Source organism: Bactrocera dorsalis, chromosome 4 (assembly GCF_023373825.1).
Source record: "Bactrocera dorsalis isolate Fly_Bdor chromosome 4, ASM2337382v1, whole genome shotgun sequence".
NCBI classification, from domain to species: Eukaryota; Metazoa; Arthropoda; class Insecta; order Diptera; family Tephritidae; genus Bactrocera; species Bactrocera dorsalis.
The window spans coordinates 382,624-402,787 of NC_064306.1; the positions used below are offsets into that span (position 1 = coordinate 382,624).

A 20,164-nucleotide genomic window follows, 5' to 3' on the forward strand; every position below is an offset into this window, starting at 1 on the left:
TTATTGGTGCAGAACTTTATTTGGATGACAATTTCGCCTTCGTACAGATACATATCAGAAATGAAATAGATGAATTTATATATATGTGAGTTTTTGTTTTAAAAGATAGATACATATATTAAAGGTTTTGATAATAATTTCTTAAACTAATTTTATCAATAAACTATAAGTATGCAACCGAGCAAAATAAGCGGCCAGATAATTTTAAGTGTCACTTTTCCATAATTTGATCGTTTTGTCGTTTTCTAGCGCTGCAGAAGCAATTATATTCTCAGTTGGATGACATGCTGTACACAGAACAGTGTCTGTATGACCTTGCAGCTTTTGCACTACTTCTTTACTCTGTAGGTTCCATATGTAAACCATGTTGTCTTCACTGCCTGACACAATCCACTGCGAAAGCAAACAAAAATTGCATATAAAATTGTTGGCACAAAGCTCTAATTATTTTCACATACCTTGCCACCGGTTACAGAAAAATTTGCAAATATACAATATTTTTCATTTTTATGGCCAGTATAAGTTTTCAAACATTTTCCTTTCGAGTAGTCCCACAGCTTCAAAGTGTTGTCTAACGTCGCAGCCAGAATATACTTTCCATTGGGAGAGAATTTAACAAAGCTTACTGGTGGGTTATCGTCATCAATCAGTGTTTTCAGACATTGTCCACTCGCTGTATCCCAAATACGACAAAGTCCGTCGTAACTTGAACTTACAATCAAAGAACCGTCACGATTAAAATGAACTGCAGACACAGGATCAGAATGAGCTGGAAGAGTCTTCAAGCACTTGCCGGTGCGAACATCCCATATACGTACGCTTTCATCAAAACTGCCTGATACTATGAGATTAGATTGCGGATTAAAGTTACAGCAAAAAACATAATTGCTGTGTCCTTTAAGTGTTTTTAAACATTTTCCTGAGCTCAGTTCCCAAATTTTTAGCGTTTTGTCATCACTCGCACTTACCAATAGACGCGAGTCAGATGCCCAAGCGACATCACTAATGCCGAGTTTATGGCCAGATATGGTTTTTTCGAACTTACCATCATACGCGCCCCATATTTTTATCAGTTTATCGGCCGATGAGCTAGCTAGCCATTCCCCGTTTGGGCTGAACTTAACAGCAGACACTGCTTTCGTATGTCCAGCCAAAGTAAACTTCAGCGCATAGTTCGGTTTTACAGACATTGAACTCTTGTTTGACGGAGTGCTAGTTGTTGCTGATGAAGAAGATTGTAGGGTGTTGGGACCCGAGGGTGCCGTGGGCATTGGTTGTGGTTGATGCACGCCCGGGTGACCGTGTACAACACCTATTGGCACCATCCTGTGGACTAGCGGAAGGGGCGCGTGGCACGAATTCAGTGCTGCGGCTTAAAAATACTGTCAAATATATTAACTGGATGTGCTGCTCCACGCGGCACGTTGTTGCTATGTTTTTATATACAGTATGTAGAAACTGTTTTTTATTAAACTGCTGTTGCCTTCTTGCCACTCCGAATCTATTTTCTCTTATAAATATTGAATATTACTTTAATAATTAAAAAATTAGTGTACTCTTCAATGTTTTTCTTTAATTTCTGCGTGTAGTTGACGATGCGGCTCGTGTTTGCTTTTTGTGCTCAGAGTTGCCAAGGTGTTAAAATATAAGAGCTTTATTAAAACAAAATATACGAGAATGTTAGGTGATAATAGTATAGATGGCGCTGTTAACAGCATAAGCGAAATTTTTAATTTGCGCCAATGGGGACAGACATACATACATATGAACACATCTTAGTTTATATTGAATAGAATGCATAAACTTATTCATTAAATATGTTGAACAGGATGTACAAATGTATTACATGTACTTTTAAAAGTGTTAAGACTTAAATCTCTGTTTTTTCATCGTAACAAAATTATTTTTTTAAAACTCCACGACTTGTAATAATTATCATGTCTTTCATCAAACAATTGCATTTATTTTTTATTATTTTTGATTCTTTTAAATTAAGTAGCAATATATTAAACATTTCGAAATATATTGAATGGACACGTCTATGTGTGTACACAAGCTTGGGCGGCTTTTGATAAATGGGATGTGCTCGCGCATGCGTAACGGTCGCTTCAGTGAATTCCAATGTCGCTAAATAAACAATGTTTTGTACATAAGTAACTTTGCATAGAATTGACAATGAATTTAAAAATATGGAAAAAATAAGAAAATGAATAGTTTCCATTGTGACTGCCGGGATGTGGCCCAAATTGCTGCATTTTATTTTTAACACTGGAGCGACTCTATCGGAACCACAACCGCAAATAATGTGGCTTAAACGTGATGCTCATTTCGTACTTTGTACTATGCAAGCCAACTTCGTAAAAGTTTGTCGCCGTGCTAATACCTACATATTAGTTCGTCCGGCTGAAAGACGCGCACAGTTGCTGCGGGTATCTTGCAAGCGGTAGTTCGTTTGTCAACGTTGCTCATCTTTTGCATAGAAGTGTAAATTTCGGTCTACCGTAGAACATATGTGTGTTTGGAGAAGTGGATAAACCAAAAAGTGCAAAAGTGAAAGAAACAATTCTCACGTGGAATTCACAAAACTAATTTGATGTTCACTGATTTTTTGTTTTCAAAACTAATTGCGTTATATTTCTAATTTCTCTGGTTCTGTTTTTGCAATTCCTTCCAGAAACAAAATGGTTTTAAGACCTGAATTAGATGAACTTGTCAAAGTATTGGAAAATTGGATTAGGACGCAGCCGCACTTGCCACAAGCTATAGGTGAGACGCAGTTTTGAATTTAGATACCGCGTTTCGAAATATTCTATTGCATTTAATAAGCTTTCAGCTAGAAAATCATACATACATTACAAAAATTTACTGATTGGCTACCCAAATGGTTTATAATTTTTACAATTGTTTGCAAACAGACATGCCTACCAAGCACAGTCACTAATCCAGCTCATAAACCGTTGCGCTGTCTGGCATACTAAGCAGGCGCTGTTCTGTTTACTTATTTCGATCTCGTTTGAGGGAATTTCAAAGTCAAACGTGCGCCATTTACGGCGCGACTGCCAGTGACAAGTGGTCAGTTTCCATTCAATTTTTGATACATTTTGTTATTGTAAATTTATTAAAGCCCGGTTTTTATTATATTTTTGTAATTAAATAATTAATTTAATACTTTAATACTTTGTGTTTATGTTTCAATGAGTGTGCAGCAATAACAAATATTGAGTGTTTTAGTATGGATACCCTCTTTCCTAATTAGGGCCACACGTAACCAAAAATAATAAACCTGTGCTAATAATAACGCGCAAAAGTGCTTTATTAAAATATAAATTAAATTCCATAAAAAGTTTTACTGGCGTAAAAAAAGAGAAAAAAATTAAGATATGCAGTGCAAAAGTCATTGCACACAACACTGGTCAACAAAACATTTATTTTTGTTTTGTGCATTAATTTTACTTATCTAATATGTTCTGTTTATATTGGGTAGTCGAAAAAGTCTTTTCGTATTTCTAATCAAACTTTTAATTATATTTATAATAAATAATAAATATTTTTTTTTTGGTTAAATGAAGCTTAAAATCTCACCTTTCCAACACTATATGATATGACACAATGTGATTAGTAGCACTGGAGTATACGTCTGTAACCACATCTGGGCAAAATACGAAAAAACTTTTTCGACTACCCAATATAAGCAAATATATGGGTAAGGAATGACTTGGTATTTATCGCAACATAGTAATTTTTATGATTTACTCAAATATTACATAACTACTCAACTTTGCATTGCTAAAATGTACATAGTACCATATAATGTATGTACATATGTACATTCACACCTCGATCAGACTTAATGGCAGTTGTGCTAAAGTAGGTATGTGTATATTGTTCAGGTTACCAATTAGTTACTGCGATTTTCCTAATGCCACTGCGTTGGGGCTTACACCGGCTAGTGTTTTCATTTGCTTTGTAAGTAAGTATGTATGGCATACGAATAACAACAAAATAATAACAAAACAGTAGGTTAAACCGGTTCCATTAAAGAAGATACTGAAAGACGGTGTCATTTATTTCTATTGCACTTACAACCCAATTACCTTAATATACAACTACATACAAATATGTATATGTATGCATATATACACACATATGTAAATGCCCATTTAATTACATGTTTATGTGAAAATTGCGTTAAACATGTGAAAAACAGTGGACTACACACACACATCGTGATTTAGTTGCAATTTTTTTGCTAAAACCGCACCGTTTTTTGCACGACAATACATACGCTCAAATGCACAGATATACATACATATGTGCATAAAATGTTGTCTTAGTAGGGTCTGTTCGCGCCTTCGACTGAGCTTTCGTTTGTTTTTGTGTCTTTTGCAGAGAAGCCGGTGCTCGAGCGCTTCCTCTATTCGATGTTCGGCGATGTGGCGGGCGCCCAACGCTTGCTTGAGCTCAATTATGCGCTGCGCAACAAGTATGCGCACATATTTCTGCAACGCGATCCCACGGATCAAGAGTCGCAGCAGCTGTTGCAAGTCGCGTAAGTAACCGCGCAGGAGCTGGATTGCGATTTGTCGACTAAACCAGTTGCTGCAAACATATGATTACTGCTATATTTACCGTTTTTGCGGTTTCCGTAATATTGTTGTTTGACCGTTACCGGTTTGCCTTTTAATCTGTTTTTTTTTCTCTTTGTTTTAAATATGACTATTTCAGCGACTTGTTGCCTCTGCCTGGACTGACACCGGACAAAAACAAGCTGCTTTTGTATCGTCTTATCGATTTTGATGCAGATAAGGTGCACTATTTATTTTTGTTGTCGCATTTTAAACGTTGAATAAGTGTTTGAACTTTAGTTTAACTTTACGGCCAGCATTAAGGTGTTCTTTATGATGGCCGACCTGCGATTCGTCCTCCCCGACGAGGCGGGCATGTGTGATGGGGAGGTGCCCATTTTCGACATGGCCGGCTACAGTTTGCGGCATGTTGCGCGCACAGTGCTCAGCTCGCTGCGTGTTTACATGAAATTCGTACAGGAGGCACACCCAGTGCGCTTGAAGGCCATACACGTATTGAATTGCCCATCTTATCTGGATAAAGTGTTGACGGTGGTGAAGCCCTTCATTAAGAGTGAGGTGTTTAAGCTGGTAAGTAAGTGTAAACCGTTAGACGTATTGACAATTGAGATATTTTTCTGCTAAAAACAGATTCACTTTCATTTACCTAATGCTGACACTCCCTACAAACATTTTCCACGTGATATGCTGCCGGAGGAGTATGGCGGTAAGGCCGGCACTTTGGCCGATTTGAAAGAGAAATGGACGGGACTACTCATAGAGAAGAGGTACTATTTTGAAAAAATATAATTTTGATTTTTGTAGGAGGACTAAATTCGAGTACTTGTTAGGAATTATTTAATGAACCCCGATGCATGGAAAATCGACAAAAGCAAGAAATCGAAAGCTGCAGTTCCCGAAGCAAACCGGCAGTCGGATAGTATATGCCACAACTTGAAAACACTGGAGATTGATTAGATAATTAAGTTTGCTTTGTAAATTTGTATAAATACCATAAACCTGTATGTAAAAATATTTATTTTTATAAACGCTTGGGTTTTATGAACAAAACTGTACTCAAAAGTCGGCATTTATCGCAGTATTGCATTTGAACTCAAGAGCTCGTTGTAGTGGCTGCAATGTGCTATCTACTAGGAGGCCACACTTGCCGAAGCGCGTCCACAATTTCAATTGTTGCAATGCTCTTTAACACACGGAAACACATAATCCGTGCATTCTCATTCATCAGTCAGAAGCATGGCGTAATTCATTCAACTCGTTCATGCGGAGGACACCCTCAGACGGCGTTGTGCACTTCCTTTTCCTGTTTGAAGAGGTTAACAAGCATAGAGTGAGGCCAAAGTTAAAGCGCTGCATGCGGCAGAGGCAGTTGGACTGCAAAAACAAAACAACGAAAGAATATGTGCAAAAGCGAAGTTGTGCAGCTGCGACGAGGCAAGCCCGCCTGATAAGAGTTGCTTTAGGAGGCTTGCATTTCAAGTGCATTAATCACGCCCGTTTAGCAGGAAGAAAAGTCAAACTATGTCGGCACAAAACTGCGGAAAAATCGGAATGGGGTGACGCATAAAGTGAGAAACAAAAATGCATGTCCAAATGGGTGGGAAAAAGAGAAATAAAAAAGTTTAAGACTAACTGCTGAGATATGCAGATGATGCCAGTGTAATTGGGCGACTTCACCTGCAACGCACGTAAATTACTTCGCAATTTTTAGCAGAGATTAACCTGAAAAGCAAATTCGGTCCTGCTCAGCAAGTGGTCTACAGGTATAGTTATATTCACAAGTTCCAACATGAGAAATTTGCTTCATCGCATGAAAACTAAAATGTGTATATCGACGGTTGATGGGTTCATCACACTGCGTGTCTCATTTAAACTCACAAGCTGGCGCCAACTGAAAACTGTTACTAGTATTTATTACTTAGAAGCTGCCTAATAACCGAACGATTTAACGCATATAACATCCAAAGTGCTTATAAAGAGTCTGTGGGCGGTTGCCCCAGCATGAGACACTGCCAGAGTTCAGCATGCCACCGGCCGCGCTTAATGGCACAGCGGATGGGATATTGATTGCAGTTGACCACCTTATATCGTTGTGCAAGGCAAATTTGCAGAACAAAGCAAACGTGAATGTAGCACACTGTACGAGTGCGCTATTAATACGACCGGCTCAGTCAATGACACTGATAATATTGTGTCTGCTGAAGCGGCGGTTGCATTGCAACCATTAGAAGTAAGTACACTGAGTGGCTGTATGGTGGCTTAGTTTCATTATGATAGGAACCCTCGAACATTGTTTGAACTCGACGATAAGTAATTCTCACACGAAATTTCTAATGCAAGCGTTTTAGACCGCCTTCAACTACGGGAATTGCATTGTTTTATCGCGGTGCCCAAGTGCAGACAACACTTTTTACACGAAGAAAGAGCTGCATGCCACTGCTGCCGCCACGGCAGAGAATATAAAACAATAAAACAAGTTGGGATCCAGCTTTCCGCGAAATCATCTCACGACTGTTAAACTATATGACATTGCGGCGCGAGCGTCACTTAAGAACTGGGTAGGCACGGTGGCTGCGAAATCCCTACGTGACTGTTCAACCACATGACATCGCGGCGCGAGAGTCAACTAAGCACTGGCCCGGCACGGTGCCTGCGTTTCTTTTATAGCGCCAGCTGGCAGCCAGTATCCCGCGAAATCACAATGTGACTGTTAAACTACATCACCTCGCGGCGCGAGAGTCACCTCAGCACTGGCCAGACACGGTACCTGCGTTTCTTTATCCCGCGAAATCACCTCGCGACTGTTAAACTACATGACATCGCGGCGCGAGCGCCACCTAAGCACTGGCCAGGCACAGTGCCTGCGTTTCTTTTATAACGCCAACTGGCGACCAGCTTCCCCCGAAATCACCTCGCGACTGTTCAACTACATGACATCGCGGCGCGAGAGTCACCTAAGCACTGGCCAGGCACGGTGCCTGCGTTTCTTTTATAGCGCCAGCTGGCAGCCAGTATCCCGCGAAATCACCTCGCGACTGTTAAACTACATGACATCGCGGCGCGAGCGTCACCTAAGCACTGGCCAGGCACGGTGCCTGCGTTTCTTTTATAGCGCCAGCTGGCAGCCAGTATCCCGCGAAATCACAATGTGACTGTTAAACTACATCATCTCGCGACTGTTAAACTACATGATATCGCGGCGCGAGCGTCACCTAAGCACTGGCCAGGCACGGTGCCGTCGTTTCTTTTATAGCGCCAGCTGGCAGCCAATATCCCGCGAAATCACCTCGCGACTGTTAAACTACATGACATCGCGGCGCGAGCGTCACCTAAGCACTGGCCAGGCACGGTGCCCGCGTTTCTTTTATAGCGCCAGCTGGCAGCCAATATCCCGCGAAATCACCTCGCGACTGTTCAACTACATGACATCGCGGCGCGAGAGTCACCTAAGCACTGGCCAGGCACGGTGCCTGCGTTTCTTTTATAGCGCCAGCTGGCAGCCAATATCCCGCGAAATCACCTCGCGACTGTTCAACTACATGACATCGCGGCGCGAGAGTCACCTAAGCACTGGCCAGGCACGGTGCCTGCGTTTCTTTTATAGCGCCAGCTGGCAGCCAATATCCCGCGAAATCACCTCGCGACTGTTAAACTACATGACATCGCGGCGCGAGCGTCACCTCAGCACTGGCCAGGCACGGTGCCGTCGTTTCTTTTATAGCGCCAGCTGGCAGCCAATATCCCGCGAAATCACCTCGCGACTGTTCAACTACATGACATCGCGGCGCGAGAGTCAACTAAGCACTGGCCAGACACGGTAACTGCGTTTCTTTTATAACGCCAACTGGCAGCCAATATCCCGCGAAATCACCTCGCGATTGTTAAACTACATGACATCGCGGCGCGAGAGTCACCTAAGCACTGGCCAGATACGGTGGCTACGTTTCTTTTATAGCGCCAGCTGGTAGACAATATCCCGCGAAATCACAATGCGACTGTTAAACTACATCACCTCGGGGCGCGAGAATCAACTAAGCACTGGCCCAGCACGGTGCCTGCGTTTCTTTTATAGCGTGACTTTTAAATCACATCGCGGCGCCAAATTGAAAATTAAACAAATTGTTCTATGTTCTTTGGTTGTGGGGTCAGTCGTCTGGAGCGCCAACATGTAACATCCAACATGTTGAGGCGAGCCGAACAGCATACATACCAAATAGCTGGTCGCACAGAGGCGCAATGCTGAGTATTTCTAGTCTGACAATGGAAGTGTGAATACCTTTGCGTAGAAAAGCGGTTCAGCGTTATCGGTCAGCGGTCAGTGTCCGTTCATAGAAACATTTAGGACAAATTAAGTTTTTAATAAAAATAAAATTAATAAAGTGAAAAATAAATTAAATATTTGCATCCCTAAGTGAAAAGTGCTGCGGCTTTAAGCATGTGATAACTTGGACATTTCTGCGACTAATATATCGCTGATTTAATAGTGAAACAATAGTGCGGTGTATGGCTCTGTATTACTCGACTTTGTTTATTAAATTTCTCTAAATTTAATAAGCCATTAAGCCATCAAGTGTTAAAGAAAATGCTTTTAATGGAGTCTTATATAATGAAAACTATCGAAGTTTTCTTCTGTATTTCGCTGAGTTGAGTTCGGTTCGCATCCATTCAAAGAATTCTTCTTACTTCAGCACTTTCCTCCCCGTTTTTCCGGCACATATAGTATGTATGTGGTTCTAGGAGTATATATACATATCTACTTATACATATATACAAAAGGTATATATTTGCGCAATCGAATTTCCGTGCGTGTATTTTCCATTGCGCTGCCAACTATAGTAGTGTCGAATGTAGTCTGCTCGTAGCAAAAAATAAAAAAAAAGAAAAAACAAACAAACACCGAGACATCGCAAAAAGGCAGACCAAACTAAAATGCCTTCACAGCACGCTTTCTCAGTATTTCAGTGGTGACTTATGCGGCCGACACAAGATGGTGCGACGGTGCTGTGGGTGGGGATGACAGCGGGACGCTACGCCGTAACGAGTTGCCGGTTGGCATGCTAACCTAAAATTTAAGCAAAAATGAAAAGCACAAGCGTATTCGGTCGCGCGCGTGCATGTAGAAGAAGAATACAAAGAATTGTATGAGTGTAAGGCATTATAATTACAACAAAGCATATCAAATACATATTTGCCTGGTAAAAACCAACTGAAAAAGGCGCATACATAAGAAAAAAGAAATATTCAAGAAGCGGAGCAAAGCAAGAGTGCCATTTGGAAATAATCATATATATTACATCATAAATATGTATGGGCTTTTACTATTGCGCACAGACACACTCACACTTACTTACTTAAAATGTATTAAGAACGCGCCTGCATACCGCTCAGCAAGCATAAATTCAATCATACATATAAAAAGCATGTCGTTGTAGGCGAAAAGCAGCAAAAATAATTTCGTAATGAAAATGTTCATTAATATTTCGTTGGGAGCGTACCAAAGCAGAACCACCCCCAGCGCGCACACACACAAAACACACTCCAACAAACAATGGCTTGCGCTTCGAGCCCCTCATTGATGTTGTATTTGGGTTTTGCTATCGTAATGGATATTTACAAGTAAGCGGTTTCAGCAAACATTGCCTCCACTGCCTACACTCGTGTTTCGCATGTTTTCTTCTTCTATTTCTGTGCGCTTTTTGCTACCATAAAAGCCGCTATAGGCGGCGGCAGCTGGCAAGACGGGGTTGGTTGGCGCTTGTCGTTCAAAGAGGTCGTGCCTCTGGCTTTGTGTGCGCAGACACCCACAACTGCTAGAAAGCCGGTTCATGTTCGCATACACACACGCAAATTCAGTTTTTCCTTTGTATATTGTGTAGTATAGCAGCAGGCGCATAGACAATGAGCTGCACCAGGCAACCGTACAATCGAACATAACAACAACTCGAGTCGTTACAAACATGTTGGTCTCTGTCGTTTGCGTGCATTGCAAATCAAACACTACATGACACACTTCGCTCGCCTCCGTTGGTCGCGTCATTCAATGTATTGGCTCTGCAGCACTACAGTGGACACTTAAAGCCACCATATGCAGTTGTACGGCGGTGCTTGTGTTATATGTTTATTTGATATACAAACACGTGCTTTGTAGGACAATTTTAAAGCTGAATAGACTCGAGCAGTTCTAAACTAAACTAATTGATTTTAGAAACTGGTCAGGAAGGTGATCGACACTTTGATGACTGATAGTGAGTTGTTATGCGGATATGTCGTACCTGGGTGTTCATACAACTGTGTGTAATTCCTGAGCATAACCGAGAAATACGGATTCGACAAGACCGTACCCACGACAGTCGGGTCTACGTAACCGGAATGGACGCGGACTTTTATCCGGCGGAATTCTCAAGTTACAACAACAACGACAACGGATTCGACAAGTTTGCTGAGCAGCTTTCCAAGCAGAAATACACTCGCAAGTCTGTATTTAATTGCCGTAGGCGCGAGAACCCGAAACCGCCTGCATATGAGAGGGGAATTCCCTACAGGGTTATCGCACACAAAAGCTTGTTCATATATGTATGCAACTATTTAAATGGGGTTTTGGGGCTATTTAGCGTTTAACTAATACATTCAAGAGCTCTCTGCTGTTGACTCCCACCACAGCACCATAGTACCATCACAAGCACAACACACCAACAATACTAACTACTTGAACTAGCAAACATTATTAACTGCACACAAAGCAATTTCAAGTTGCGCTGAAGTTATGCCTTAGTTGTGCTCGTTCACGTTCAAGCCCTTCAGTGCTAGCTGTTGTCGTGGCTAATCGTAAGCGTTCGATCATTGAAGGATATGTGAAAGATGTGGCATGCGTATTTTCAGCGGAAGAAAAGCGTGATAGCCAGTTAGTTGTCACGGCGCTGAAGTAATCCATACTCAAGCCAATAAACGGCAATTAAGTTATGTAATTTATGAATTTATAATAAGCAAATAGGTCACAGAGAAAATGTTAGGCCAATAGGTGACTGACAACATGTCAAGCAAGAAAAACTTAAACTTCCATCGGTGTCTATGACTTTCCTTCAGTGCACGCAATCATCGTTACTCGCTCACTTGCGCGATGTGTTTTTACTCCCCCTTTTATTCCAATATTTTATGCTAACTAACGTCGGGTTATTTTCTGATGTCATTGTGAAGACAAAAATAGCGAAACAGCAGGTTACATCGTTTTCTTGTCGCTGGCTGACACCGAATTTCGTTTTCACCGTTCTATTTTGTTTGCGATATTCACACAGAGATGTTTTAATATAAATTTGAACTCCTGTTTTAGTGCTTTAAATGCTCAGAGTATACTCAATACAATTCGACTTTCAAAATGGAACAATTATTTCACCTTTCTACGCATAGGTCTTTAAACATGAATAAAAGATAATAAAAAAATAATAAAAATTAGAACAAGCATATTTCAATCGCCAACAAAAACTTGACCGATGCACTCGAGCTCATGGAAGTATACACAGTTTTGCGCTTTGTAGCGTAACTAACCTTACGTAAGTTTGCAGCCAGACTTGCCGTCCCACACCGCTCAGCTATTATCCGCCATAAATAACTTGCTGACCCATATTTCACCATTTTGTTGTGGTCATTGATCCAGCAGCATACGTGCATACACACACACCCACACACCTGCCGCACGGCCAACGTAGTGGTAATCGATTTTGATTCGTTGGCTAGCCTATTTAGTGGCAAAACATCTCGCATGTCCGGCTGGCATAACAATTAAAAACCAATTAATTTTACTGAATTTACTTGCGCAGAAGCAGCAATATTAACACGCTAAACAACAAATGGTAATATCGCGATAACAGCCATTAAGAGGTGTTCGAATATGCGAATATTTGTGTTTGCCGGGTAGTAAAAAGTGGAGAAAACTAATAGAGCCAACTGTCAGCTTGTGTGACTGACATACCAGAAGATATAAACATTGTAGGGGCATACTCGTCATTACAGTGCCGTTGCAATATCGCGGGGTTTGTGATGTTATTAAATTGAAGATAATAGGTGCCGGATTGGGAGGCATCCATAGGGGCTGTTTAACGTTTATGCGTTGGTATTTGTGATAAGCTTCGTTATTTTGCTGAAATTTTAATGCTCATACGCCCCGTCGCACCACTAATGAGTGCTGGTTGTGCCGTTATCGCAACATGCAAACAAAATCACCTGCGGAAAACGATAATTACGGTTCACAGTACCATTGCCTATACACATTTTTCACAGTTATTGCCTGTTTTGCGACATATTGTGTGTTGAGCGGTTCGGTTCAGTGCTAATTTCCATTTGGTATACCTTGAATACTAACTTTGGTGGTTCCGTTTCCGATATCCTACAGTTCTTGGACTCGGTTGCAGTGCCAACAGTTCATGGCTACTAAACTAAGCCACAGTTGGTCTATGTACATACATACATATGTGTATACGATTATGTGTATGCGAGTTGCTAATCGGCGCCGTCTGCTGGGCAACGTATGGGTTTGGCAAGCACGTTCATTGGCGCTTAGTTAAAGTTTTCGACGAGGTAAACAATGCGATTTAGTGGGTAAATTTACACAAGCTGTCGGGCGTATATATTAAGCCAGTCAGTTATAATATAAAAAACTTACCTCGAAAAAAACTGAAGCCTTTGAGTGTAGGATGCTGGTCAGCAGACAATTAAAATACAATAACTGCCACATTGATTAATCAATATTTCTGATGAGACAGCGCAAAATGTGCAAATTCATGAGGGTTTCAAATTTAATAGTAGTTCATTCCTTCACGCAAAATCTAAAAATAAAAAAATAATAAAAGTAAATAAGAGAAGAAGAGCTAATCTTTTTCTACATGGCAATATATGCCATTTACTGATTTACATATACATCAAAAAAGCCGTGTCTTTAACTAAGCATACTAACGGCAAGGGTAGCGCATAATTCACCCTAGGCTTGCGTTAGATTATCGCATGTCTTGAGTAAGCGAGGGAACCACGAACGAATACTATGGTACACCGCGCGTAAGTTATAAAGGGCGCTGTCAGTGACTTCCGTGCTGGGATGCGCTTAATTTTATATAGTTTTTGTTACATTCTTTATACAAGCAGCAATTTATTCCAAAATGCCAAAAAACTAGACGGATTGTCCACGCGCCTGAAGGAGCGCTTAATGGACCTTAGAGCTTACTGTTGCGTATGCAAACATGTCAGGCTACAGTGCGTTCTTATGAAATCAAGTAGCCGACATGGCGAGCCAAGAGCCAAACCGAGAAGCAAACGACATTTAGTTGCTTTTATTATTTTCACAAGCAACAAACTTTTCGTATTTAATTATATTTATTTATTTATGTGGACGACATTGTTTGCCACCAAGCCTTTGTATGCACATCCGTTGCATGACACAACGGCGACTTGGTTGGCTTGTTGCATTGTTGCCGACACTTTGGTAATAACCTCGAGTTTATTGCCCTCAAGGGCATACGGTTGCTTAGCGTGCAGTTCAGTGCGCCTGCAGCAACACAGCGGCCTCAGTGCAGACGTGACTGATAAAAAATTGAATGCCGTTGTGTTGAAGGCAGCGACGTGGATGCATTTAGAAACGACGAATATAAAATTATTTAAAATCACTACCGAAATGCAGAAAAAAATGCAAACTAAATATATTTTAAATTAGGGTAAACTTTCTGCGTTCAAGCCATGTTAAACATGAGTCATGTAATAAACATTTAGTGACTGTGATGACCTAAATGTTACACATTCGACACGCACAGCTAGATGCTCATAAAACCGTTCAATGAAAAACGGAGCATTTGTGCGTACAACATTCTAGTGCTACAAACCATATCACATACAAATCTACAATAAAAGCAGCGAAATAGAAGTCATAGCTGCCAAGGAGTCAGGGCGTCCGAAATGGATGCGCGAAAACAGAAGCGGCTTGGCGCCGCGCCAATTGCATCGTTCGAGAAGTCGTTTGAGGAAACGGGAGCAACGGGCAACACGGCCCACACCAGCACAACAAGCGCTATGACAGGCAGCAGCTCAGCCACAGCAGTAACGGTTATACCAGCAGCGTCTTTCTCGGGTTCAACGAAGTTCAACGCGTCGCAGGAACATGAGACGCTTGCCAAGGACATTCACAACAATGGAGAGATGTTGGTAAGTCGCGTGTCGCATCATCCACGACCAAAATAGATCACATACTTTTGAAAGCTTAATCTTACTTATGTATGTATGTATGTATATACTCCACTATACAACAAATCAGTTGCTACGTAGAATTTGAATTTCTGAAGTTTTCTTGTGAAAAAAAAGAAAACCGTCACAGTGCTTAGACGCCAGTGCGTCTGCGAACTCCGGCGCAAATTATTGCTTTATTTAAAGTTAAATTTTATTTTGCGTGTAAACAAGCCAGCGGCGATTCGTTGCATACTCACACGCGCCACCCAACGCTTTTTGTCACTCGAATTCAAAGTCACGTGCCTGCGGTTGTCAAAAAGAGAAGGCCACCGCAAACCCAACGAAAACAATGCGCAGAAGGGCTGCTTGTCACATGCGAATGTAAACAAAAGGTTTAGTTGACTCTCTTTGGCACTGCCACAATATTTATATCTCTCTTCAGCAATCGTGCAAAACGCTGCCATAGCTGACAATGTGCTGAACAAAAGCTTGTGAATTCAACAGAAAAGCTGCCGAAACGTTGCAACCAACAGCTGTGTGGCCACGCACACACCCATCGACAAGGGCACGTTTTATGCGCGGCTATGTGGAAGCTCTAAAGCGACTGCTCGCCAGCAGGTGTGTATTCGAAAAGCACGCGGGCTTCCCAGCAAAGCTCACATGCCCAGTCGCCAGACAAGCTGTCGTCGCCGCTGACAAGCTGCTGGCTGTCAGTTGGTGTTCGGTGCGTGCGTGAAGCAGCTACAGGAATCGCAGTCGCTGGGCTCGTCTGGAAGTGGTGAACTTCATTGCCACCTCCTTCGTCACCGCCGCACATATCTACTGTGAAAGCGGTATGTGTACCCTTTGCCTACTTCTAGGCGCTTTAGCAGCTACTTTAACTAATCAAAAATCCAATACAAATTAAATGGAGGCACTTAAATTGACAACAAATACATGTGCAATTGACAAGATTTGCATGCAAAAGCCTTAAGCCTGCTATGTGCGCTTGGTTTTTCCTGTGCAGAGGTTATGCAGAGCTGGTGTCCAAAAATTTGCTCGTGCTGACCGAAAATTTGTGTGTACCCTGAAACTGAAAAACAACTTGAGCTCTATATTTTTCGTGCGCGTGCAATCTTTCGACGGCAGTCTGCATTACTGTTTCTTCCGAACAAAAAATAGTTTTGTGTAAAATTCAAGAGTATAAATTTGGGCGCCTAAACAGTACAAAACTCGGCGCTCTGCGGAGTGTCTAATCCAAGGCTTTCCTATGAGCTCAAGTGCTAAAGGACGTGCATGGGAGCTGAAATTTCCCACACAGCAACAACAAAGTATCAGCCCGTTCACTCACACGAACATCAAAACACATGAGACAAAGGCAAAGCAAGATATTGGTGTTTTGTAAAGTTCAACACGTTTGAAAAAGAATAAAAACGCGAATAGAATTGAATAAGTCTTTTTTGGCCTTTAAATATTTGATTCGTTTCACTTCGTCTAGTGAATTGCAAAGCTACTCGAAACCGTAGTCAAAAAGACAATAAGTGATGAGGTTGTCGGGGTGAGAGCTCCCGAGACAAGACGAGACAAATTTTAGTCAAATTTATGTGTCTAAACTGGCCTAGCCGAGTAGTACTTCAAAGAGTTGTGAAAAAACTTATGACGATTGAAAGTTGTAAGGTCTTTTTGCCACAAATTATCGATAAAACCAAATACAGTGAAAGGTGAACTAGCAAACGATGCTGACAAAGCCTTTAATGCGTGTGTTCTTTGTAATGTGAAGTGGCAAAAGTGGAATACAAATTTCTTCTGAATATGTAACTAGTGAATTTTGCTCAGCCAGTGGCGTTGTTGTGGCTTGCAGTGACGTTATCTGTGCGTTTTTCTTTGACAGTTAATTAAATTGCAAAGTTTCGAAAGTGGCAAGTTTCAGATTCGATGAAAGCTTCGACAATCGGAAGTGAAGGAAATCAATTTAATTACAAAAACTGTGTACAGCTATGCGGGAATGTTGTGCTATAAATAAAATTATGTTGTGCCACGAAATACGCCGTGAGCTGACATGCTCAAGGATGAAATCTATAAAGCAATGACAACGCCGGAAGCGTCACTTACGAGTGTATAGGAAATGAAAGTGCATTGGCAAACTTTTTGTAAAAAAGCTGATGAACACATACATATATATATATATATATATTAGTGTTCAATGAAATTTTATTTCTATTTACCGCAGCGTTGCGCTGAAAGGCCCTTCCTGCCTTGGCCCTACAAATAAAACTCTAGCAAAAGTTAGTTACACTTTGTTTTACGAAGTTTACACTTTGTGGTGGCATTAAGTTAAGTTCCGCTGCGTCGAGCCACTGTCGCGTACTTCATAAATTGAGACTCTAGCACAGCTGCGTCGAATTGAAGTTTATAAATAGTTATTAATTATGTACTTCGACATAAGTTGATCTCAAATTAACGACTCATTAAAATACACAACGTTGTTGTTTTTTTTGCAACTCATATTTCTCTTCTGCACAGATGGAGCCACGCGAGCACATTAATAAAACAGCTGCGGACACAGCAACCACATTGGGGAAGGCAAGAAATGCCCAAGCAGAACAACCTAGTATTGCCGTATCGTTGTCGGAAAGTGCTGTTGTTGCAACAGACGCCATCGCTGCCGCCGCTGCAGTCAGCCCAAGCAATAGATCTAAACACGAAGGCAACAATACGAGGCGACCACCTCCTTTAAAGTCGACCACCTGCGCCAGCACTACAGCAGGTGGCGGCGACACTGTCGGTCAGCCTCAAACGCAGCATCAGCAGCTGGCGGCTGGAGTAGGAGGCGCGTACAAAGGAGCCACCACACTTGCCACACCATCCACGCCCCGTATCGAACTGAGTCGTGCATCGTCGTCATCGCATCACGAAGAGGACAGCCGGGAAAGCAGTCCGGAGAATGTGTTCGAACAGGTGATGATAATGCGAGAAATGCGATTTATAAATATGTATGTATAGTAAATGTGCATGCGTCTTGATGTCGCTGTGTGTGAGTGCGAGCTAGTATGAAAGCCGAACGATGTAGAAGTTCAAAGTAACGCCAGTTTGGCTTTGCTCTAGAATTGCTATCTCTAGAAGGATGAGTGGGTGTGTGGGTGAGCGAATGTTTGCAGTTTTTGCTTGAAATTTTCCCTCGTTCTTGTCATAATTATCACACATTCGCACTCATACACATTCACAACTTGTCGGGTCGCACAAAAGAGCACACATTAATGTCTAACTGCCGTTATTGAATTTACTTCCCGTTGCTGCCTTCAGTCGTTAACAACAACACAACTTCCAACATTAAAGCTCTGCATCTCCATCTTTCCCCTCCAACATGCTTTTCTGCACGCTTTTGAGCTGCTTCACCCGCTCGCCTGCTCTTTAATAGCTGTCGCACTGTGCACGGTTGGTGTATGGGCTTCACTTCTTGCACCTTTCCTTCTGCTCATTCGTTCATTTTGTGGGTTAATGAGTTCAGTTAGAAAGTGGACCAGCTACAATCAGAACATAGCAGAAGGTAGACCAAAAGAAACAGTGAATAGTGCTGGTTTTATGGAAAGTGCACTTAGGTTGTCGATGTTGCAGATTTTTTAGATGAGAGTTACAAATTACATTTGGTATGTACATGGTATCAAAATATTAACAGGATGTTTAGCCGATCTGAAATCTCTCTACTTTGTCCTGCCTTTCAAATTGACTGCACGGATTGTATGAGGATGAGGATCTTCAAAATCTTAGATTCTTTGCCGACATAGCGTAGATAACTGTAAGGGATGACCTAAACACTATCATATTGAACCTAAAACAATTAGCCTTCCTATAAACAAACACTCAGTTGTGTTCTGTTATTTCCCTTAAAGTGTCTTCTTCTTCTTTACTGGCGTAGAAACCGCTTACGCCCTTATAGCCGAGTTAACAACAGCGCGCCAGTCGTTTCTTCTTTTCGTAACGTGGCGCCAATTGGCAATTCCAAATCAAGTTAGATCCTTCTCCACGTTGTCTTTCCAAGGGAGTGGAAGTCTTCCTCTTCCTCTGCTCCCCCAACGGGTACTGCGTCGAATACTTTCAGAGCTGGAGTGTTTTCGTCCATTCGGACAACATGACCTAGCCAGCGTAGCCACTGTCTTTTAATTCGCTGAATTATGTCAATGTAGTCGTATATCTCATACAGCTCATCCTTCCATCGAATGTGATATTCGCCGTCGCCAACACGAAAACTCGTAACGTCGACTTAGCAGACTTTGTCTTCGTTCAAGTCTCTGTACCTTTAACTTTAGCGAAAGTTATATTTATGAAAATTTCTCTCACAAGTTTTTGTATAAGCGATTGTTTTCTGACTGTCTTTGGAATGTGTCAAGAAACTGTTAATGTGACCCACTTTAGAAATGTGTAAACTCATTCGACGGTTCTCAAACCAATGTCAAGCAGCAGTGCAAACAAAGGCAAAGGCAAGAAAATAACAACTTAAAACAAACCGAATTTCCGCTATGTGGAAAAACAGGATGACAAGCTATTATTGTTAACAGTTAGCTTGTATTATTTCTACCATTGCTTGTTGGTGGCAAGTACAAGTTGCAATTGTGATATCCCAGCCACTGCGCTTGTTGTGTGGTCGCCTGCACTTCTTTCCCTCCACTGTCAGCAATTGTTTTCGGACGATTGTTTTGCTGTGTGCCCTAAATGTGATAGACCTTACCGGGCTGACGTTGAAAATACCCGACCGCTGTCCTGGCGGCACATCAACACATGCACCAACATCAAATATCATGGCCGAGTGAATGCACCCCGAAGGGGGTGGACGACTTTCATTGCCTGTTGCTGAAGTTTTACAGCAGCGCTTAAAATTAATTGCGCACAAATACACATATACGTAGGACTTGTGGAGCACAAGAGCCAAATGAAAGCAAGCAACGGAAAATTTACTTTTTGCGAAACCTCTACCACCACTTGCCTTCACTCGCCAAAACTCGCACAGTAGCTGTTGTGTGGGCGAAGAAAAATTAGTATAAAGTATAAAGTGCATGACCCACTCAACTGGCAGTCACCGTAGCAGCACTCAATGGTTGTGAAAAGTTCTGATCTTCACTGCAACGTAAATGGGAGCACCGTCATAAAGCACTCAAGAAGTCGAAGTTAAGTTTTGCATTCATTGAAAGACATTTTAGCAATTTTTATGGCAGACGCCAATCATAAATAAGACTTCGGTTTTTCAGCGCGTTCTCACGCCTCGACTCATTTGGAAAGAGTTATTGCCGTCTTTAGGCAAATTTGACTTAATTAATTTAATTAAATTAACTTAATTTGCTTACGACGTCATAAAAAGTTGCCACGTTTCTCGGATTTCAACGACACAAGCCTATCCAAAA

The 20,164-nt window shown here is 41.6% G+C and overlaps 3 protein-coding genes across 10 annotated transcripts in view; 2 read left to right on the plus strand and 1 right to left on the minus strand.

Moving 5' to 3' along the window:
- LOC105230374 (protein will die slowly) lies at positions 1–13,391 on the minus strand. The gene is made up of 3 exons (XM_049456632.1): positions 13,243–13,391; positions 459–1,652; positions 1–393 (listed from the first exon to the last, which is right to left on the minus strand). Exons 2-3 carry the CDS (start codon positions 1,323–1,325, stop codon positions 205–207), a joined length of 1,056 nt encoding a protein of 351 aa, XP_049312589.1. The 5' UTR covers positions 1,326–1,652; positions 13,243–13,391; the 3' UTR covers positions 1–204.
- On the plus strand, positions 2,340–5,655 carry LOC105230373 (alpha-tocopherol transfer protein). 5 transcript variants are annotated; one of them, XM_011211107.4, is made up of 7 exons: positions 2,340–2,484; positions 2,675–2,766; positions 4,390–4,549; positions 4,726–4,807; positions 4,866–5,156; positions 5,217–5,353; positions 5,417–5,655. In XM_011211107.4, exons 2-7 carry the CDS (start codon positions 2,682–2,684, stop codon positions 5,541–5,543), a joined length of 882 nt encoding a protein of 293 aa, XP_011209409.2. In that variant the 5' UTR covers positions 2,340–2,484; positions 2,675–2,681; the 3' UTR covers positions 5,544–5,655. The 5 variants fall into 5 exon arrangements, with proteins under 5 accessions (XP_011209409.2, XP_011209408.2, XP_019847355.2 ...); XM_011211106.4 differs by having other exon boundaries at positions 2,398–2,550; XM_019991796.3 differs by having other exon boundaries at positions 2,398–2,512.
- LOC105230371 (serine-rich adhesin for platelets) overlaps positions 8,605–20,164 on the plus strand; it is a 20,035-nt gene continuing 8,475 nt past the window's right edge. For 2 of the 4 annotated variants that reach the window (XM_049456617.1, XM_049456618.1), the window contains exons 1-3: positions 8,605–9,087; positions 14,284–14,768; positions 17,292–17,726. In XM_049456617.1, the coding sequence (XP_049312574.1) occupies positions 14,523–14,768; positions 17,292–17,726 (681 nt within the window). In that variant the 5' untranslated portion in view covers positions 8,605–9,087; positions 14,284–14,522. Of the gene's footprint in view, positions 9,088–14,283; positions 14,769–15,178; positions 15,623–17,291; positions 17,727–20,164 lie in introns of those variants that run through there. The other 2 variants (XM_011211102.4, XM_011211104.4) reach the window with 2 other exon arrangements.

What these genes read in the sequence shown, in the direction of transcription:
- LOC105230374 (XM_049456632.1), bottom strand. Translation starts at nt 1,325, where the DNA reads ATGGTGCCAATAGGTGTTGTACACGGTCACCCGGGCGTGCATCAACCA. An exon ending in TTTCTGTAACCGGTGGCAAG is followed by an intron (nt 394 to 458) that starts GTATGTGAAAAT and finishes TTGCTTTCGCAG; the next exon opens with TGGATTGTGTCAGGCAGTGA.
- LOC105230373 (XM_049456633.1), top strand. Translation starts at nt 3,811, where the DNA reads ATGTATGTACATATGTACATTCACACCTCGATCAGACTTAATGGCAGT. An exon ending in CAGCAGCTGTTGCAAGTCGC is followed by an intron (nt 4,550 to 4,725) that starts GTAAGTAACCGC and finishes TGACTATTTCAG; the next exon opens with CGACTTGTTGCCTCTGCCTG. An exon ending in TCGATTTTGATGCAGATAAG is followed by an intron (nt 4,808 to 4,865) that starts GTGCACTATTTA and finishes TTTGAACTTTAG; the next exon opens with TTTAACTTTACGGCCAGCAT.